The sequence below is a fragment of the Notolepis coatsorum genome, assembly GCF_963971535.1.
Source record: "Notolepis coatsorum genome assembly, chromosome: 9".
NCBI lineage: Eukaryota > Metazoa > Chordata > Actinopteri > Aulopiformes > Paralepididae > Notolepis > Notolepis coatsorum.
The window spans coordinates 128,493,422-128,515,675 of record NC_140173.1 but is presented as its reverse complement, the minus strand read 5'-3'; the positions used below and the strand labels follow the sequence as shown (position 1 = coordinate 128,515,675).

At 43.0% G+C, this 22,254-nt stretch overlaps 1 protein-coding gene across 1 annotated transcript in view; it reads right to left on the bottom strand.

Annotated features, from left to right (window-relative positions):
* Window positions 1-22,254, bottom strand: part of piezo1 (piezo type mechanosensitive ion channel component 1 (Er blood group)) — a 220,676-nt gene that overhangs the window by 82,117 nt on the left and 116,305 nt on the right. Inside the window, 4 exon segments of the mRNA XM_084321995.1 lie at window positions 4,061-4,106; window positions 4,301-4,454; window positions 13,969-14,182; window positions 14,773-15,049. Coding sequence (XP_084178121.1) covers window positions 4,061-4,106; window positions 4,301-4,454; window positions 13,969-14,182; window positions 14,773-15,049 — 691 coding nt within the window.

The window sequence follows — 22,254 nt, the reverse complement described above, 5'->3', positions numbered from 1 at the left end:
AGACAGGGGCCTGACAGCGGAGGCCGGGGGGAAGAGGCGCCATCCTCCCGTAGAGAATTAGGGAGCGATGACGCGCCGGCTTGACGTCTGGAGTGGGAACACTGGCAACCTCCCGTAGAGAATTAGAGAGCAAAGGCGGTGTCCCACTCCAGGCACGGAGATCCTCTTCCTCCTCCTCGGGGGGGGCCGGGCAACGCAGAACAAAGGGGTCCCAGGGGACCTGGGCGAAGAGATGCCATCCTCCCGTGGAAAATAGGGAGCGATGACGCGCCGGCTTGACGTCTGGAGTGGGAACACTGGAAAACCTCCCGTAGAGAATTAGAGAGCGAAGACGGTGTCCCACTCCAGGCAAACGGCGACAGGTGGTGATGGCTGGCACGTCGTCTCACGCCGGAGACGCGGCAGGTGATGGTAACGTACAGGATGGTAACGTACAGAACTCCATGAACACAGAGTGAACACAGATACAGAACGACCCGACCAGGACTGGAAGGGAGGTCCAGGTATATAAAGCCCTCTGGGGCGCTAATCATAAACTATGACAGCTGCGTGAAGGTAGTCCAAGGGTGGGGGCTGGTGAAGAGTAGAGGAGAGTAAATCATCGCAAGGGTGGGGGCTGGTGAGGGAGAGTACACAGGGAAAAGTTCAGGGAACAGGCGAATCCTCACACAGCCGGGAGCAGACAGGCGTCAAAGTGAGCCGCGCTCCGGGGACCAATCCAAGTGCTCCTGTCCGTCTTCGTCAAGGACACCACAGCGTTAGCGATCTGTTGTTGTGCATGTTTTTCCATTGGGTTTATCTTATCGGGGGGAAACCCTTGCGAGCACAGGGAGAACATGCAAACTCCACACAGAAAGGCCTGGGAGATACCCCACCTGGGTACCTGGCATCATGGAAACCTGGTCCCCAAGCAGGAATCGAACCCTGGACCTTCTTGCTGTGAGGCGACAGTGTTAACCACTACACCACCGTGCCGCTATGTATGTATTGTAAGTGATGTTATATGTTCTATGTTGCAACAATGCTGTAACTGCACTGGAAACAAATTCCACCAGCCTGGCTGGGTGGTTATTAAAGAATCTAATCTAATCTAATGGCCGTCAAGTTATTTATATTTGACATTAGCTATTTATGGGTAGAATATTCTGATTCTAGCTCACTAGATCAGTGGTTCTCAACTGGTCTAGCCTCGGGACCCAACATTTTCCTTCGTTATTAAGTCGCGACCCACATTTTTTAACCACTATGATTTTTTTCAATATTTTTTTTGCAGTAATACACAATCTTTCATGCACTGTTAAAAACATGAAATAAACACAAAAAAGTGCAACAAAAGTGCAACTAGGGCTAAAAACCAAATGAAATAAAATAATAATAAATAATATGCTTCTTAGCAGATTTCTTAGCTTAACTGTACATAACAAACCTAAGTTTGGGGGAACTAATGGGATAACTGGGGTTGCAACAAAAGTGCAGCTAGGGCTAAAAACCCAATGAAATTAAATAATAACAATAAATAATATATGCTTCTTAGCAGACGTCTTAGCTTAACACTTTGAGTGCCACTCACGAGATTTCTCAGGTTTTTTTATAGGTGGTTGCTAGCCACTCACGAGATTTCTCTGATTTTTTTTTTCTTTTTTTTTGCGATCTGAAAAATTATTGCATCACCCGAGCCTACCCGAGTATAGCCGAGCGGCGCCGGCGATCACTGTGGAAAAAAGCGCCCCCTGTCGTCTCCCAGATGACATAAGTGATTTTGGAATGGACTCAATGAAAATGAATGGGGAAAAAAATCCGGTACTCCACATTTTCCAGTTCACTGATCCAGCCGGGGTTACCACAGTTCATTCTGGAACCTCAGATCCCCGCTGATCATGGATATCTACAGTATCGCGTTGGATCCATACACGTATCGATTTTTTCGAATGGTGATCAGGAATTGGAATATACCAGTTGGATACCATCTGATGTCAGGTAAGGACTCTATGTTATCAGTGTTAGGATAATCAGAGTAAGTTTGATGAAGTTATAAGCTGTTTTGTGAAATGTCTTCTTTCGGTTTCACTGTAAAACTCCGTGAGGAAATCAACGGAGCGATTATCCGTGCGCGGCCGTAATGTGCTTGCGTGCACGTATAATATTGATCATCTAGCGTTTATTTGAAAACTATTCATAAAAAGGCCGACGAATATCAACGTTGTGGAATATTCCACTAAAAGACGATTTTCATAGAATGCTCCAGAATGAGCTGTTTTTTATATCAAAACGGGGGCTTTTCTAACTGCTCTGAAACGGAAATGACGCGATAAAAAAACTATCTGCCTTGACAGCACTGACTGGAAAATAGTCTTTGATAATCGATGGGCAGATAGACACATAGCCATAATTTAAACATAGATTAGGCGATATTAACGTTAACATTGGCGCCGATGGTGGCATTCAGCCGGTAAAACGGAAAACCAGGCGTGGCGCTCAAAGTGTTAACATAACAAACCTAAGTTTGGGGGACTAATGGGATAACTGGGGTTGCAACAAAAGCGCAGCTAGGGCTAAAAACCCAATGAAATAAAATAATAATAACAATAAATAATATATGCTTCTTAGCAGACTTCTTAGCTTAACATAATAACCTAAGTTTGGGGGAACTAATGGGATGACTGGGGTTGCAACAAAAGTGCAGCTAGGGCTAAAACCCCAATGAAATAAAATAATAATAATAACAATAAATAATATATGCTTCTTAGCAGACTTCTTAGCTTAACATAACAAACCTATGTTTGGGGGAACTAATGGGATGACTGGGGTTGCAACAAAAGTGCAGCTAGGGCTAAAAACCCAATGAAATAAAATAATAATAATAATAATAATAATAAATAATATATGCTTCTAGCAGACTTCTTAGCTTAACATAACAGACCTACAGTAAGTTTGGGGGAACTAATGGGATAACTGGGGTTTCAACAAAAGTCCAACTAGGGATAAAAACACAATTAAATAAATAATAATAATAATAATAATAAATAATATATCCTTCTTAGCAGACTTCTTAGCTTAACATCCCAGGGAACTAATGGGATAACTGGGGATGTTGTTTGCTCCTGACAAGAGTCTCAAAGTCTGGGGTGATGGTAGACAAAGCAACTCTGAGGTCATGCTCAATGTCCAATCTGTTCCTCTGCTTTGTCTTCAGCTGGACCAGAGCTGAGAAGCCACTTTCACAAAGATAGGTAGTGGAAAAAAAAAATCAAAAAAAAAATAATGAACACATCCCTTAAAATGGCCCAGCGACCCACTTTTGGGTCGCGACCCACCAGTTGAGAAACACTGCACTAGATCACTCAGTCACAATAAACTGTTTCCTTTTTATAGCTTGCTTGCTAGCTAACGTAACGTTATGTGACTTGTGTAAACAAACGGCACCTCGCTGGACTACTTCCGGGGCGCATATCAAAACATAGGTTGTGAAAAGAAATTCTGAATCGGCATGATTGATGGCAATCATGGCATCCTCGGTCATTTAGAGCACGCAACGCCATTGCAACAAGGATCAGTAGGCTTATATATCAATTCCCTTAAACCGCTCAAACAGATGCCGTCACACAGAGTTTATTACAGTTTATACCTGAGTTTTAACACTATTTACACCATGGCTAAGGTGGAATATTCTGATTAATGTCAGAAAACCACACAGCTCATACATACAGTAGGCATACAGACATACAGTAGGAGTCTCATCATATTCTTGTCCTACCAAGATCTGGTGGCTGGTTCCATCAGTGGTCCCTCCCTCTTTGGCACTCTCCGACTCTCCCATGGTCAGCAGCATGCGCTGAAAACCGATACAAACTGTTTGTTTGTTTTCATGCACACACAATGGTATATGCATCTATGTGTGTGTGTGTGTGTGTGTGTGTGTGTGTGTGTGTGTGTGTGTGTGTGTGTGTGTGTGTGTGTGTGTGTGTGTGGTGTGTGTGTGTGTGTGTGTGTGTACCTCTGTATCATCCTCAGTACTGTTTTGTCTCTGTGAGTTCCAGGGTCTTAGCTCCACCTCCTCTACCTCTACTCTGGCTCTCCTCTTTTACCTGCTGCTTGTCTTCCTCAACCTGGTCACAGAGAGATTAGTACCAACAGAACATGTTTTAAGCGAAAAGCTATAGGTATAATGGTTATTGTAATTAGCATGTAATTAATCGTCACTGCTAACTGACAACTTTACAACTGACTACGGCAGGAGTAGGGGGCGGGTTTAACTCACCACATCAAACAGTGTATAAGAGAAAGTCATAGCAACACCCACCTTGGCAGGTGACCCATGACCTCCCGTCTTCAGGACGGTTGCTATGGTGATGTAGAGGAGGAACAGATGCCCGGTTGACATAGACCGGCCAATCATGATCAGTGTTGAGGATGAGCTCATAGGGGGCGGAGCAGTTCCCTGGTTTGATGATGTCCTTTAGACCAAAAGAGTCTAAGAGAGAGAGAGAGAGAGAGAGAGAGAGAGAGAGAGAGAGAGAGAGAGAGAGAGAGAGAGAGAGAGGAGAGAGAGAGAGCAGAGAGAGAGGAGAGAGAGAGAGAGAGAGGAGAGAGGAGAGAGAGAGAGAGGGAGAGGGAGGGAGACAGAGAGAGAGAGAGAGAGAGAGAGAGAGAGGAGAGACGAGAGAGAGAGAGAGATGAGAGAGAGAGAGGAGAGATGAGATGAGAGAGAGAAGTGAGAGAGAGAGAGAGAGAGCGGGGTGAAGGTAAAAGCAGGGTGTTACAAGATAGAACCACAAGACAGATATACAGTATATAGATAGATAGATAGATAGATAGATAGATAGATAGATAGATAGATAGATAGATCAGACAGACAGACAGACAGACAGACAGACAGACAGACAGACAGACAGACAGACAGAGAGGACAGACAGACAGACAGACAGGACAGACAGACAGACAGACAGACAGACAGACAGACAGACAGGACAGACAGACAACAGATAGATAGATAGATAGATAGATAGATAGATAGATAGATAGATAGAACAGACAGACAGACAGGACAGACAGACAGACAGACAGACAGACAGACAGACAGACAGACAGACAGACAGATAGATAGATAGATAGATAGATCTGTTTCCTGCACGGCAGGAAACATAGCATGCATGTCTTTTGGTGTGGAGGAAACCGGAGTACCCGAAGGAGAAGATGGCCTCACAGAGAGGCTCCCTGCTGGGTTTGACCTAGGATCTTCTTGACCTACAGTGACCTTCTTGACCTAACCACTGCACCACCGTGCTGACATGAGCTCACAGGAATCATATTTCTGGGACACTGCCAGTCTGTGATTGATTAACAGCTCATATCATATTATCACACCATCAACAGTTTACATGATAAACATATGTCAGCTTTTTTACCATAGTGGGCTGGGAGTCAGTCAGTCTTCCCTATCCTGACCTGTCAGACCCATGGAACGCTACACAAGCTAGTTCCAAGTCCATGCAATGTATGAACAGCAGATTAAACAACACATCTTGTTGTACACAATTGGTAAGCTCGCTTTGGATAAAAAGGCGCAGGCTAAATGTAAAACGTAAATGTAAACTACTGCTGGCTAAAGCCCTGCAAAAGGAGACCCGTTTACTGTTTAACAAATTAATTTAACAAATGTAACAAATTAAATAGATATACCCAATAGCCTGCTAAATCAATTTGTCTTGGGGAACTAGCGTAAATGACAAGTACCTACTATGAACACACCTGGAGGAAACACCTTGGAGTACTAGCGTAAAGGACAAGTACCTACACGCACACACTCACTTTAACAAACAACTCACTGCAGCACCCACTTACACACTTTAGAACACCTAAACACACTTTATATTTATTGGCAAAGAATTTGCACTACAACCCATACCTCAGTACAACTTACTGTAAATTGTACCAAAATTGTACCTCATCCCATTTCTGCTTTGCACTATATAGTATATTGCATATTAGTATATTGTATAGTATATTGTATGGTAACTCAGTTACTTCTACTCTGCATTGAACATTGTACATATGTGCATATTGAACACTTGTGTCTACGTACGTGACTTCTATTTTAATACTGCTATACTTATTTTATTTTATACTTATCTTTTTTGTCTAGCACAGTCTCTGGAGCGTAACAGAAAGAAGCATTTTGTATAATAGTATTCTGTACTTCTGTATGACAACTAATAAAGAAACTTGAACTTGATCACACCTGAAGGAAAACACCTTGGAGTACTAGCGTAAAGGATAAGTAGCCTACAGTACATCTAATTGTATTGATGGGTAACAAATGGCCACTGCAGCTCACAATCACCAGCAACTCACTCAACATGAGGGATGAGTTTGAATGAAATGTCAGCATTATTGTCGTCAGATGTCACAGATGCAAATGCAGGCAAGACATTGCAGCATTGCACACACACACACACACACACACACACACACACACACACACACACTCACACAGAGGACATCACTATAACGTTGAACTTGAACTTGAGAGAGGCTTCATATCATATGCTACAAAATTCTCAAAATGACATGCTGGAATGCTGCAAGACCGCATGCTTCTCCTCTCTCTCTCTCTCTCTTCTCTCTCTCTCTCTCTCTCTCTCTCTCTCTCTCTCTCTCTCTCTCTCTCTTACTGTGGCCTGTCTGTCTGATAAGGGCTTTTATTATTTGTCTGTCCACCTTCTCTCCCATTCTCTTACTTCTTATCACATTTTCATGTCATTCCTATCCACTCACACTTTTTCTTTCATCCTTTATTTCTCCTTTTCTCTTTCTGTCATTCTTTCTGTCATTCTTTCTGTCATTCTTTCTGTCATTCTTTCTTTCTTTCTTTCTTTCTTTTCTTTCTTTCTTTCTTTCTTTCTTTCTTTCTTTCCTTTCTTTCTTTCTTCTTTCTTTCTTTCTTTCTTTCTTTCTTTCTTTCTTTCTTTCTTTCTTTCTTTCTTTCTCTCTCTCTAAATCTCTCTCACACACATGTCTGTCCATCTATCTCACTATAGATCCCCATGACAGGAATGGAGAGAATGGCACACATATGCATGTCATACATTTGACCCAATTCCTTATTCAATACATTTTGACCACCATTTGGTCAACTGGTATGACATTTGGTACTGTATGAGGCAATGGCACGTCCATTCCTGTTGTTTATTTTAAATCACACCACCATGTGGCCAAAATGACCTCTCCCCATCATGGAAGAAACATATGTGTGAAGTTCGGGGCATATCAGACAAAGCCTCATGAGTAACAGTTCACTTCCTATTTACAACAATGTTTTCCAGAATTCGATTGGATATGTCAGTCACATGGTTTGGCCAAGCAGCTTCCAGGATGACACAGTGGCAATGTTACTTCCCAGGCGCCACACAGTAGTCTTTGTGAGATTGGGTGTCTTTTCTATGGCTTTTTTTTAAAGAATAAATGCAGCCTTCCTCTCACATGCCTCAGCTGTCTCACCACATTCCCCCCATTCTCTTCATTCCTGCCCTCTCATACACTTTCCCTTGTTTTCTTACATAACACCTCCTTCCCCCGGCTCCCTGCCTCCCCTCTCACTCACTCACCTCTGACATCACTTACCACTCTCTCCTCTCTCTCTCTCTCTCTCCTCTCTCTCTCTCCTATCTCCTTTCTCTCTATCTCTCTCTTTCCTATCTCCTCTCTCTCTCTCTCTCTCTCTCTCTCTCTCTCATATGACCCTTTTCTATCTCACTAAATCCTTCTGCAGACCTCTAGTCCACTCTCTTCACTCCTGTCCTGTCAGCTCTCTCTCCTCCCGTCTGTCTGGTCTCTCTCACACCCTCTCCCTCTGCTTCCCTCCGTCCTTCTCTACGTCCCTCCCTCCCTCCCTCCCTCCTTTCATGTTTTCCTCTCCTTCCCCCTCTCCTCTTCCTCCCTCTCTCCCTCTCCTTCATGCTTCCACAGTATACTGTCATTCAAATGTCAATGCCGGATTCAAATGCTTTTTTTCCCCTCTTCCCCCTTCAAGCTATAAAAACATTTGCAATATTAATAATCATTTAAGGCGACCACAAAGCACACAGTTTAACGCATTGAGGCAAAGGCTGAAGCTACAGAGGCCAACATGCTGAAGGAATCATCTGTGTGTGAACTATTTCAAGTATGTGAAGATAAGAAGGCTCAGGGTCAAATATGCAGCCTGGACATGGCATACAATACAACTAGTTTCATTATGAACTGTATAGTGAACATCTTTATAGTCATCAGCACGCTCCTCAACCTCCAGCTGTTCACATCACATCCTGGAAATGCATTGGGCAAATGGAGAAGTGACCATAGAACAAGACAGTGGTACGTTTGTTTGAAGTATTTGAAGCCTGTAGAGTGGCATTCACAGGGCAGCCCTAATTCACACACACACACACACACGCACGCATGCACGCACACACACACATACACACACACACACACACACACACACACACACACACACACACACACACACACACACACACACACACACACACACACACACACACACACACACACACACACACACACACAAAACTGCATTATGCACCAACTAATATGGATATAATATGATGCAAGGGGTTGTACAGTATGTTGCTTTTCTTATCACTGGTTGTGTAATATGTGTAATATGTGCAATGTGTGTAATATGTGCAATATGTGTAATATCTATGTGCGATGTGCGTAATATGTGCAATATGTGCAATATGTGTAATATGTGCAATATGTGCAATGTGTGTAATATGTGCAATGTGTGTAATATGTGCAATATGTGTAATATGTGCAATGTGTGTAATATGTGTAATATGTGCAATATGTGCAATATGTGCAATATGTGTAATATGTGCAATGTGTGTAATATGTATTATATGTGTTATATGTGTGAAATATGTGTAATATGTGCTATATGTGCAATGTGTGTAATATGTGTAATATGTGCAATGTGTGTAATATGTGTAATATGTGCAATTTGTGTAATACGTGTAATTCAATTTTCACTTACAACACACAATTATCCACATACATCTTACAACACACACTTATCCCCATACAGTCATATCCACAAGAGTTGTAGCAGTATAATGTTCACTTCTATATGCATGTTGATACATAGTAAGTAAATCATCATTCTCCACGTAATGCCAGATTTGTCAACTCACTATAGTGTCCAACAATTTACCAATTGCAGGGAAAACGCTTATAGGATGGCTATTGTCCACCGTCAAAGGTTGCTTATTGTCTTTAGGAATGGGACAGAGTTTGGGCATGCTTTCTACTCTTCGGGACATGTCCCTGTTCGAGTGACCAATTGAACAGGGAAGATAATGGAGTTGCTGTTTGCCGAGCAGCCAATCAAAGTAATTTGTTGTCTACAAAGTCATAACCAATGGATGTTCCATCAGTAAGTGCCTCCGACCTGTGAACCACCTCCTCTCTGTACACCGAGTGAAAGTCCCATGGAGCAGGTTCTACCCTCCAAGCTGTCACCAATAGACTGCACAATGGTCTTCATGGAACTTGAGGAACCTTTTCTTTCAACATATACACTTTAGCAACAAAGTATCAATCAACATCAACATGAGATGGAGCAGCTGAGGCAGATGGTCCTCGTTACATGCATTCTTTGAATCCTTTTTTACAATCTTTGAATGCATTCTTGTAAAATAAACCGTAATTGTATAATTGCATAATTACAGAGCGTTTTATAATTCTGCTAATCTGAATCCAATTTTGAATTAGATGCGACAACATTTTGCCTGGTTTCTGTCCATAAAAGCTTAACTCCTCATCAACCAGGGGGCAGTCCTCACTGTAGCATGATGCTCCATCATCACTCTGCTAAGAGTTGAGTAAAACATCCTCCAATACAGAGATTCCCAAGGAACTGCTGCCAAATCCCTTCTGAAATTCACATGAGTTAAAATGTTTAAAACTTGGGGCGGCTGGGTAGCGCAGTGGACTAAGCACTCACCTACCACGGCAGAGACCGTCAGCGGTACCTCCGTCTTAGTCAGTCGTACCTACTAACACAATTGGCAGCGTTAGCGGGTGGGAATATGGGGGAATTAGGGTGAACCTCCATACACGTTACGTTCCCCCAGTGAAACTTCTCACTGTCAGGTGAAAAAAAGTGGCTGGCGACTCCATATGTATCAGAGGAGGCATGTGATAGTCTACACCGTCCCCAGACCGACAGCGGGGCAATGCGCGCAACGACCAGGAAGGGAATTGGCATAACGACGACAAATTGGGATAGGAGAAAAATACAGAAAGCCCCCCAAAAAATTCATAAAAAAAAAAAAAAAAAAAACGTAACAACAATATGCGGTGGTCTATTTTTGGAACTCAAAACTTTTGTTATCGTCACAATAGTGTGATCTGTCCAACCCACAAGAATGGAATATCCTTCAGAACACTGCATTGGTTGGCGGCTGGGTGGCGCAGCGGACATTGCGCTCGTCACCAACGCAAGAGACACCGGGATCGAATCCGGCTGTCGGCGTTGCCTCCGGCTTGGGCCGGCCGTCATACTAACTCAATTGGCAGAGTTAGCGGGTGGAAGTCGATGGGTGGTAATCTGGACGTTGTGGACAGCGACTCCTACAGGTCGGTTGGGGGACGCCTGCAGAGCAGAGACAGGAAATGGCGGGGGTAGTGTGAGCCTCCCACACGTTACACCTCGCCAATGAGAGTCCGCGCTGGCAGGTGAAAAGATGTGACAGGCTGCCGCCTCGTGTATCGGAGGGGACACGTGATGCAAGGCTTCTATCCTCCCTACAACCGGCAAGTGGGGGGCATATGCGAGCAACGTTCAAGACAGGGGAGGGGAGAATTGGCACGGCTAAATTGGGATGGGAGAAAAATTGAAAAAGAGGATAAAAAAAGTGGATAAAAAAAAAGAACACTGCATTGGTAAACTGCTAACAATCAAATCAATACACGTCTCAATTTCTCACTGTTTGCACTAACCATTTGCTTTAGGTTACAGGTCTCAGCAAACCTTGACAATTCTATTATATTTGTATTGTTTGTAATGTATCACTCCAATTAATATTGAAGTCACCCAATAGGAGTCCCTCCATATGTTCCTCTTCTACACAGATCTTCCAGACAGGACATGTTTGATTTGGGAGGTAATGGCTGCTTTTTTTCTTCTTTTTTCTTTATATATATATTGGAGGGAGGTCTGTAAACACATCCAATAAGTAAATATAATTTTGAATAAATAAAGCCACTCCTCTGCCATACCTGTTGCTATCCTATCTTATCATATTAAATCCCTCAAGGTGAATCTGTCAAACAGTAAGTGTGTCATCCAAATGCATTTCTGTTATGGCTAACATTTGCACATTATTATTTATCATTCATTCAGAAACCTTGTGCAAAAATTAACATGTGCCAAATGCAATCCATTCTTTGGAAATAATAAATCAATTACGGTTTCATACTTGCCTTTGACATTACAGTTGAGTCCCTATACAACTGGTTGTTTATGTACAACCTGTCAATAATCAATGAGGTATGGGAATTTCTTTCTCCAGTGCTCCTTCATAATTGGATATAGGATTTAGCTTTTTGCATTTATCTCAGGAGGAAATTGATTGTTCATTCCAAAGGATGTACTCCTGAGTTCCCTGCCCTTGGTTTTTAAATTAACAAGGTATTTTTATTTATAATATTCACTTCAAATCAAGCCACAGCCAAAGACAAATTTCCCTACAGAGACAATAAAGCATATTGTATCGTATTGATTCATGCAGGCACACACATGTAGGCAGGCACACACACACACACACACACACACACACGCACACACACACACACACACGCAAGCACACACGCAAGCACACACGCAAGCACACGCACGCACGCACACACAAGAGGTATAAGTAACAGATTCATATACACACACACGCACACACAGCTGTATGATAAATGCATCAGTTAGATAGAGTGCTGACTCACAGAGGTACAGTATAGTACAGTGAACTGCTGCCTCTGATCCTCTACAACGGAGCCAAGCCATAAATTACTACACTATTAGATGATTGCTTATTATGGGCAATCAATCCAAATAAGACATATCTGGGTTGAGTCCGAGAGGCCGCAGCTGTGTTCTCACTTGTCTTAATTAAACAGAGCACATTTGGGTGGAGAGTACGCTCCGACCACAGTGTCTGCCTCTCAAGCTGTCAGGGGAACAGCTGCAGAGAGTGTTACAGCCTCATGATCTGACCATGAATAGGACCAATAAACTGAGGGATAGGAATCTTTTACTGTTCTTCCACAAAGAGCTCGTATACTAGAAACATATCAGCCTGAGCAGAGCAGCCGATCTAAGTTAAAAGGTCAATGTTACGGTTGGACCAAACATCAGTGGGACTTGGAGTACAAGGTGAATAATGAACACCAGCCGTAACTACCGGCTGTTTTAGAGGGTAAACAACGACCGTTCAGAGGTTCGATTCTACTCTCAAATGTATTTGACTTAACTTGGATTCCCCAGTCATTGTGGCATGTAGATTTATAAAAAAAAATAAAAAAAAAATAAAACATTCCTCCCGTGACTTGTGTATGAGTAGGCTATATGTGGTGTGTGTGTGTGTGTGTGTGTGTGTGTGTGTGTGTGTGTGTGTGTGTGTGTGTGTGTGTGTGTGTGTGTGTGCGTGCGTGCGTGCGTGTGTGTGTGTGTGTGTGTCTTTAACAATTTTAATCACCACATTACTGCTACATTTAACTGTGATTTCTCATCATGTGTCTAAGCGCACCAACACCCTTTTATGCTTCCTGATATTTCCCTGCTTGAGCCCCGCTCATGTGACCGAGTTCATGACTCTATGTGTTCTATGGGTTATTCATAAAGAATAAACCACAAGTTACAGAGATAATTACTCCTTGTTCATAAACCATAGAATTAGGTCTTCTGTTCCTACTCCCATTCAGAGGCCACTCACATGATTACAGGACTACAGGGCAAAACAAGAATAGAGACGTCCTACAACAGTATGTCCTCCCAGAGGGGAGTTCTTTCTGTCTCCTGAGATTCTATCAACCGGTACATATCGCTTTGATTGCTGGTGATGAGTGTGAGTCTCTTCTCTAGAGCTTTCAGCCCCAATAATTGCACCCTTGCATTGAACCATACAAGTTCATTTAGATTTTTTTTTATTTGGACAGCCCATGTATGTATATGCAGCTTTAAAGGGGACATGTACTATAAATGTCATTTTTCAGTCTCTAGAATTGTATTATAGTAATAGGAGTTCGTATCAATGTGTTTTAGTGTCTAAATACCATATTGTCGGATTGCTCTGATTCAGCTCAGCCCCTTTCCTCCTCCAGTAAATTAGGCCATCTTGATTTGAAGGCCTGAGTCACGTCATTCGGGCTCTGGGTAGCAGACAGTGATGTGATTGGCTCTGTGGTTGGAGCTAATGCCCGCCCCCATTCTACCTAGACTAGACAGCGAGTGGAAGCCACTTCCTCATGCTGCGAGGCGGAGTGGGGCCCGACGCCTCTGCGTGCGCTCTGGAGGGAGAGAGGGAGAGAGAGGGAGCACTTGGGGGGGGGGGGGGGGGGGGACCTGCTGCGCGGCACACCTGCTGCGCGGCACACGGGAGAGGGGAGGAAGGGAGGCCCACAAGCTGCCGCGCGGACTGTGTGGGCTGACTGTCACTCAAAGTGCTTATGGGCGGAGCCAGGCCATAACAGCCTGAAATCTTGAAGCTGGAAAATGATGGTTTTGAGTACTTGATTAGAAATATAAAACAATGCATTTTTTTGAAAAAAAAATTCTTCAATAGACTAACAGGAATTGTGTAAAGTTGCCCAAATAGTGCTAGGAATAGCAGTATATGTCCCCTTTAAAATCAATCAGAAGAGATGACAGCACGTCAGCATTTGGTCGAGGTGCAGCATGCAGGCAGCAGGTCTTACCTGGCCCAGATGCTGTGGGGTGGGAAGAGGGCCTGCGCCAGGAGACTCTGGTAGATATACAGACACACCATGTGGCCCGCGGTGAAGAAGCCCACCATCACGCACAGCGCGTTGAAGCCCAGGTGGCTGATGGGAAGGTGACACGCCCACCACGTGCACACGCCGATGAACAGCAGGAAGTACATGGCGGAGAAGGCGGATGGCAGAGTGATACCTGGGGAGGGGGGGGTCAAAAAGGGTAAAGGTCAAAGTCAACGTCAGGGAATGATATCCTGTTTGCGTGGTGTCGCGTTCGTCCAGATAATAAACAATGTCACATGAACGGCCCATGGAGTTGGATAAACAAAGACTGAGATGATTTTGGAAGACGAGGTGAGGTCGTGACCTTTGACTGGTAGCATCAAGTGGCTGATTCAGCCACAAGGAAGATCGAAAATAGAAAATAGACAGAATGTTTTTAGAATGTAGAATGCGGTAGAAAACAATAAAACGAATGTGTTAAGCAGAAGTGGCCTAAAAAGTTTTTGTGTTTTGAATGTACTTTTACAGAATTCTTCCTCACTTTTGACACATGAGCCCCAGCAGGTCGGATTAGAAAGGTCGCAAAATGTGCTGACTGACTGACTGACTGACTGACTGACTGATTATATTATAAACACAATTCTGTGTGGTAATTTATTTTGTTTACATAATGCGCAATAATAGATAATCAATTTAGCCCAATTTTGACAGCCATATTATGCACACACATGCATACACACATAGACAGATATACACACACACCCCCCCCAAACCCAGTCCTACCAGCCAATGCTAGCAGGCTGATGGCCACGATGCGCCCCAGGTCTCGTAACACTTTTCGCGCTGACGCTCTAAGGCGCTCTGCTAACTGCTTGGCTCTGGTTGCCGTAGAAACCTCCTCATCAGGGTCGCCAGGGGAGAACCTTCCCTCTTCGTTCCCCTCCTCCTCTTCCTCCTCCTCGTCCTCCTCTTCGTGTTCCTCCTTCTCTTCATTTACCCCATCCTCCTCTTCCTCCTCTTCCTCTTCTCTCTCCAGTAGACCATCTTCTAGCCCCTCTAGCTGAAAAAACAGATACATAAATAAACTTCAAACTTTGTCTATTTTTATAAACTATATACAGACTAAATCATCAATGAATCAACTTATTTTGATGTATATATATCTTCTTAGCTCCATGAGAAACAACAGCACATAGATTAACATCATTACTTACATAACTTACAGAGAATCAGAAATAATGTGAGGAAGAGGAGAGATATGTTATTCATTCCAATGTCAATTTGTGCTCATCCTAGTGTAGGTCCTGCACTGATAATACATCTAGCAATCACCTTTAGATAAAGTTCCTATTCAACCTACAGCAGGCTAACATACATGTCATTTTAAAAAAGCAACGCTGTTGCACTTATTGGGCTGCTAGTGTTATCATGAGTACAGTGATGGAGCACATATGTGACCCAGCACAGACATTGGGTCCTTTTGAGGGATCTTACTGTTTTTTTTACAGGTTACAGGTTCATACCTTCAAAACAAGCCACCACTTGTACAAATCGGGCAGATACGTTTCAATCTATGTCTTATGAAATGTGCTGATAACACAATACTTATTCCAGAGCTACAGCCGTCATCTAACACCAGCCATACGTAACGTTACATCAACGTTATCTCTAGTGTTATCATGAGTACAGTAATGGAGCAAAGAAAGGTTGCAATATTTGCTAAATCAGAACTTCTGAGTTTCTGAGGATCATCTGAACAGGGCATAACCCTCCCAACTGCACATACTGGAAAAACAGTGGAGCTGTGTACAAAAACAAAAAACATGCACGAAACCGTTCAGGAGACTTCATTAATTTGCTTAATTTGCATAAGAGCACACGATTAGAAAAGTCACTGATACCGCAAGGCCCCCGGAGGCAATCTCTGGAGAAGTGTTTTGACAGTTGGAGTCGGCTTGTGTTGATGTAAGCATAAAATATAGTATGACACAAATGAAAGCAGAAAATGTATCGTTAGTTGCGCAGAAGGCTGGTGTTTCATCACACAGCTCTCTAGTGTCATCATGAGTACAGTAAGGGAGCACATATTAACACCAGCCATACATAACGTTACATCAACGTTATCTCTAGTGTCATCATGAGTACAGTAATGGAGCGCATATTAACACCAGCCATACATAACGTTACATCAACGTTATCTCTAGTGTCATCATGAGTACAGTAATGGAGCGCATATTAACACCAGCCATACATAACGTTACATCAGCGTTATCTCTAGTGTCATCATGAGTACAGTAATGGAGCACATATTAACACCAGCCATACATAACGTTACATCAACGTTATCTCTAGTGTCATCATGAGTACAGTAATGGAGCACATATTAACACCAGCCATACTGTACGTAACGTTACATCAACAGGGCATAACCCTCCCAACTAGACATACTGGAAAAACAGTGGAGCTGTGTGCAAAAACAAAAGAACATGCACAAAACCGTTTAATTAATTGGCTTAATTTGCCTAATTTGCACAAGAGCACACGATGGGCCCTGGGGGCCTAATGTCATACAATAATACTGGCTTGGAGCCAAATGTCAACGTCATAATGTTATCTACAAACACACACAGTGGCTCAGCGTGGTGAAGCGTAAAACAAACACAGACACACATACGTCTACATTAACCGCACCCGGCGCCCCAGAGGTTAAAATCTCTAGACACTGCAACGCTGCTGCTCAATCAGATAAGCCTCCTCTCCCTTTTACTGCTGATAAGCTATTTTATGTTCCACTCCATTCATTTGGGAGCTCTCAGGACACCGTGCCTCTTCCGGGTCTCAGGTAACACTGACACAATATACATAGTTTGGCAGGGCCTCGGGCTATCATTCAGTGTGTTAAGGGTTGGAAATAGCAACGCTGTGCTCATCATATCTGATCTCTAGATGCACTATGTCGTCAAGGTTACGTCGTCCACCGTATTTTTGAACATTGAACAATGTTTGCAATTACAGGGTAAGGTTAGGCAAACAGATTCATACCAGATTCATTCACAAACAGAACTCAGACTCAGAGAGGGGTTGGGGGGCCATTAAAGACTAAAGAGGACTGAGTGTTTTTATGGCTAGCACTTTCCAGCCTGGACTGGACTATTGGAAATGTCTCCACACTGTCCACAATATGAATGAGGTCTAATTTAGAAGGTGCATAGGTGACAGAAAAACAAAGTAATCTTTTTGGGGCCAGTGCAGACAGACAGTCCCCATTAGAAATATGTGCCAGTCACTAGTCATTTGTCTGAGAAGCATGTGTTATCAACAGCTATGACATTAAAACAACTATAACATTAAGGCTTCTAAATCCAAGAGAGGTTGGTTAACCTGTGCTAATGTTGAGATTCTCCTCTCTTCAACTTAACTCTCCTCTCTCCCCCTCTCCTCTCCTCTCCCCTATGTGCTGTTTGTTTGGGTGGTTGCCCTGGCAACAAGAATAGGAAGCAGCCGTGCTCCGGGCAGCGTTACAGGAAGGAGGGAAGGAAGAAAGAAAGAAAGAGAGAGAGTGAGAGAGTGAGAGAGAGAAAAAAGAGGGTGAGTAAAACATCAGAGAGAGAGAGAGCAGAAGAAAGGGGGGAGGCACATGTCAGAGAGAGGGAGAGAGAGCAGTGAAACGAAAGAGGAATACAAAAAAATGACATTCTTTCTCTCGCAGCAGACTGTTGTACAGCTGTACGAAATAACAGATAGAAAGACAGAGTGAAGATGAGGAGAGAAAAGAAAGAGACAGAGAGAAGAAGAAAAATAAAAATTATAATTTTAAGGTTTTTGCGCAGCTGGGTGGCGCAGCGGACATTGTGCTCGTCACCAACGCGAGAGACACCGGGTTCGACTCCGGCTGTCGGCGTTGCCTCCGGCTTGGGCCAGCCGTCATACTATCTCAATTGGCAGAGTTAGCGGGTGGAAGTCGATGAGTGGTAATCTGGACGTTGTGGACAGCGACTCCTACAGGTCGGTTGGGGACGCCTGCACAGCAGAGACAGGAAGTGGTGGGGGTAGTGTGAGCCTCCCACACGTTACACCTCGCCAATGAGAGTCCGCGTTGGCAGGTGAAAAGATGTGACAGGCTGCCTCCTCGTGTATCGGAGGGGACACGTGATGCAAGGCTTCTATCCTCCCTACAACCGGCCAGGGGGGGCATATGCGAGCAACGTTCAAGACAGGGGAGGGGAGAATTGGCACAATGGAATTGTGATGGGAGAAAAATAGAAAAAGAGGAGAAAAAGTGGATAAAAACAAACTTAAGGTTTCTGGGATTTACATTGGAGGCATGATGCGTGTGTGACTGTGTGACAGAGATATATATATAGAGAGAGAGAGAGCGAGAGAGAGAGAGAGAGAGAGAGAGAGAGAGAGAGAGAGAGAGAGAGAGAGAGAGAGCAGAACAGACAGAACAGAACAGAGCAGAGCAGACCAGAAGTTGAGCTTGAAATAGGTAGAACATATATTCATACAACACACACACACACACACACACAAAACATTACCAATACAATTACACTGTAGTATTCCACTTCAAACAGACACACACACAGTCAGACACACACACAGTAACAGAGACACACACAGTCACAGTCACAGACACACACACATAGTCACAGACACACACACACACACAGAGATGCACACACACACGCACACTAACATTCCGCATCAGCCTCTGTGGTTTTGACTATAATGATTAATTTACCCATAGGCGCGAAACTCAACATTATTTCTTGTTTGGCAGCTAGAATTGAAATGTTCCATCGTGTTTGCTGTGTAATAAGCAAGTTTTATGACCACGAAACAAATTTTAAACCCACTGGGTTAAAAATAAATACACAGTCATCAATCTGACAATTAGGCTGTTTTAGGGTGGAAAACATGTCTACATTTCGTAATTAATAAACAAACTAGAAAGGTGCACTCAGTAGAGCACAAATCTCCCCCAGGAAGCACACCTACAAAATTAAATTTAATTGTTAAATTGTGTTAAATGCAGACACCATCTATTACCTTTGATTATAATTATCCAAACACATTCAACAGATTACAAGTCACTAGCCTACCAAGGACAGCTGACAGACAGTAGCCTTAAGTGTAGGGAGCGGGGGAAACATAGACCAATGCAGATCTCCCCACACTATTCCTATTACACTATTACACTAGTACATTATCACACTATTACACTATTATACTATTACACTAGTACATTATCACACTATTACACTATTATACTAGTACACTATCACACTATTACACTATTATACTATTACACTAGTACATTATCACACTATTACACTATTACACTAGTACATTATCACACTATTACACTATTATACTAGTACACTAGTACATTATCACACTAGTACACTAGTACATTATTACACTAGCACACTATTACACACAATTACACTATTAAACACTGTTAGTATTTTTGTTTATTTTTGTTAGTATAAAAGTGTTTGTTTGTTTGTTTGTTTGTTTGTTTGTTTGTTTTTTGGGACACACAACATTTGAATGGTTTCTCTTTACCCCAATGTTATGAAATTCTATCTACACATGAAGTCGAATACCAACGATTATTTAGACCAAATAAGTAAAACAACGAGCCCCACACATGTCAGCAGCCGTCGTTATGACTTGGTATCTGTTGGAACTTGTTGGTGTGACTTGGTATCTGTTGGAACTTGTTGGTGTGACTTGGTGTTTGTTGGAACTTGTTGGTGTGACTTGGTGTCTGTTGGAACTTGTTGGTGTGACTTGGTGTCTGTTGACTTGTTGGTGTGACTTGGTGTCTGTTGGAACTTGTTGGTGTGACTTGGTGTCTGTTGGAACTTGTTGGTGTGACTTGGTGTCTGTTGGACCTTGTTGGTGTGACTTGGTGTCTGTTGGACCTTGTTGGTGTGACTTGGTGTCTGTTGGACCTTGTTGGTGTGACTTGGTGTCTGTTGGACCTTGTTGGTGTGACTTGGTGTCTGTTGGACCTTGTTGGTGTGACTTGGTGTTACCAATAGTGTAATAGTGTGAACCTAGACCAATGAAAGTTCATTGACACCTCCCATAAGTGTCTACAACAAACGGTGCATGGGATATGAAAGGACAATAATTTGAATGCATAGGTATAGCGACAATAGGTTCACTATGGCATATCCATGTTGTAAACCTGGGCCGGAGAGAGATGATTGCTGTGTATATCACCCTCTTGTGTTGTCGTTTACTGATTTAACAAATATTCCAGAATTAAGGTCCCTGGCCTGCTGTCAGCCTATGTGCTACGTTTCATCCAAATCGGCCCTGTAATTTGCAAGATATGTTGGGGACACACAAACAGACAGACAGATAGATTACACATACACTATACACAAACACACAGACAGACAGACAGACAGACAGACAGACAGACAGACAGACAGACAGACAGACAGACAGACAGACAGACAGACAGACAGACAGACAGACAGACAGACAGACAGACAGACAGACAGACAGACAGACAGACAGACAGACAGACAGACAGACAGACAGACAGACAGACACACACACACACACATACTAGTTGAGGAGTGATTATCTTGGCTGTGTGTGCGTGCGTGCGTGCGCGTGTGTGTGTGTGTGTGATTTCAACAATTTAGTCTTATCAAGTCTTGTGGCTGGATAGGAACAAAGAGATCATTCATAGAGATCATGTGATCTGACAATGATGAATCTGTTGTGGCAATATTCCAACTATATGATGTCATACTTACACATCTACCCTAAAACACATGTTTATATATTACTCAAACATCCACCCTAAAACACAATTCACATGTTCCTCAAACATCCACCCTAAAACACATTCACATAATGCTTGGTCATAAATATTAGTTTAAAGCCACATCCTGGAGGTCATAAGACTAACATGGCCACATCCTGGAGGTCATAAGACTAACATGTTAGTCTTATGACCTCCAGGATGTGGCCTTAAACTAATATTTGTTTGAACTTTTACTGAACTTCCAAGTTTTTGACTTAATTCAATAGGTTACCTAGTAATGCTTTATAAATAAAGATGTTGCAGTCTGCTCTGTAAGACAGTGGAAGCATAATACACAAAACCACTGTCATCAAGTATGGACATAAAAGTAGCTTGGACACATTCTTTCTTGGAATTAAAAGAAAAACAAGTTTTGTTCCTAAAATAAAAGCTAAGCTTTATCCTAAGCTTCCTGACCAGGTTGAAGGATGTTTTTCAATGTGTATATAATGTAAAATATTGGTGGATGACCGCATCTACTTATAGCCATCTCAGAGGAGGAGGACAACAGTGTGTTAGCAGCAAGCAGGGTGTGTGTGCATGCCAAGGTGGTTCAGCAGGTTCGTAACCAAAACATTGCACTGAGAGCAGGCGGGTTTGGAGCTAGGAAGTTAATATCAACATCACCGCTGCCATAGTGATTTGGGTCAAAAGACAGCGTGTCACATAGCAACGAGAAGAGGGCCTGTCGTTGCTATGGCGAAGACGTTATGATGTGAGTTTCTTCCGGGTGTAAGTTAGATTCAGATACGAGGCACAGACGAGAAGAAGCTTGATCAGAGACTTTGAAACGATTTCCCCCCCCCCCCCCCCCCCCCCCTTCCCTCGCGAGGAAGGGTGGAGGGGAGGACTGACGTGGCACGACAACAGGGACGGCTTTTGGATAACAGCTAGGCCGTGACGACCACCGAGCGGGGTGAAAGGAGAGATCATTAGAATAATGAATTTAGTTTCTTCCAAAGACTTTTCAAGGACAATACAGAACGGGGTTACATCTGATTAGGAGGCTTTGTTTATGGAATAAACAACGTTTTTCCAAGAAAGGTATCCCCTATGTAAAGCGACCTTGGGTCTTCTGAAAGGCGCTATATAAAAAAAAAATTATTATTATTATTATTATCACGTTGCCAGTGTCGAATTCTTATGATTACGGATTGCAATAAACGGGGGATGACATCGATGTACAGCCAGTATGAGAAGGTCGACTTCGGAGAGAGAGATAAACACAACGCAGAAACTACACAAACACAGATGAAGAGGTGATACTGGCTGATTATGGTCGAAATCTAACAAGGTTGTCAATGTGTACTTTGAAAGAGAGCTTGTCATCTTGAGAGCGTGTCATCTGACCAAGCACCTTATAGATATACCCTCAGATGTTAAAATGCTGAACTCGTCAATAAACCCCATAATAAAGAAATAAAATAAAC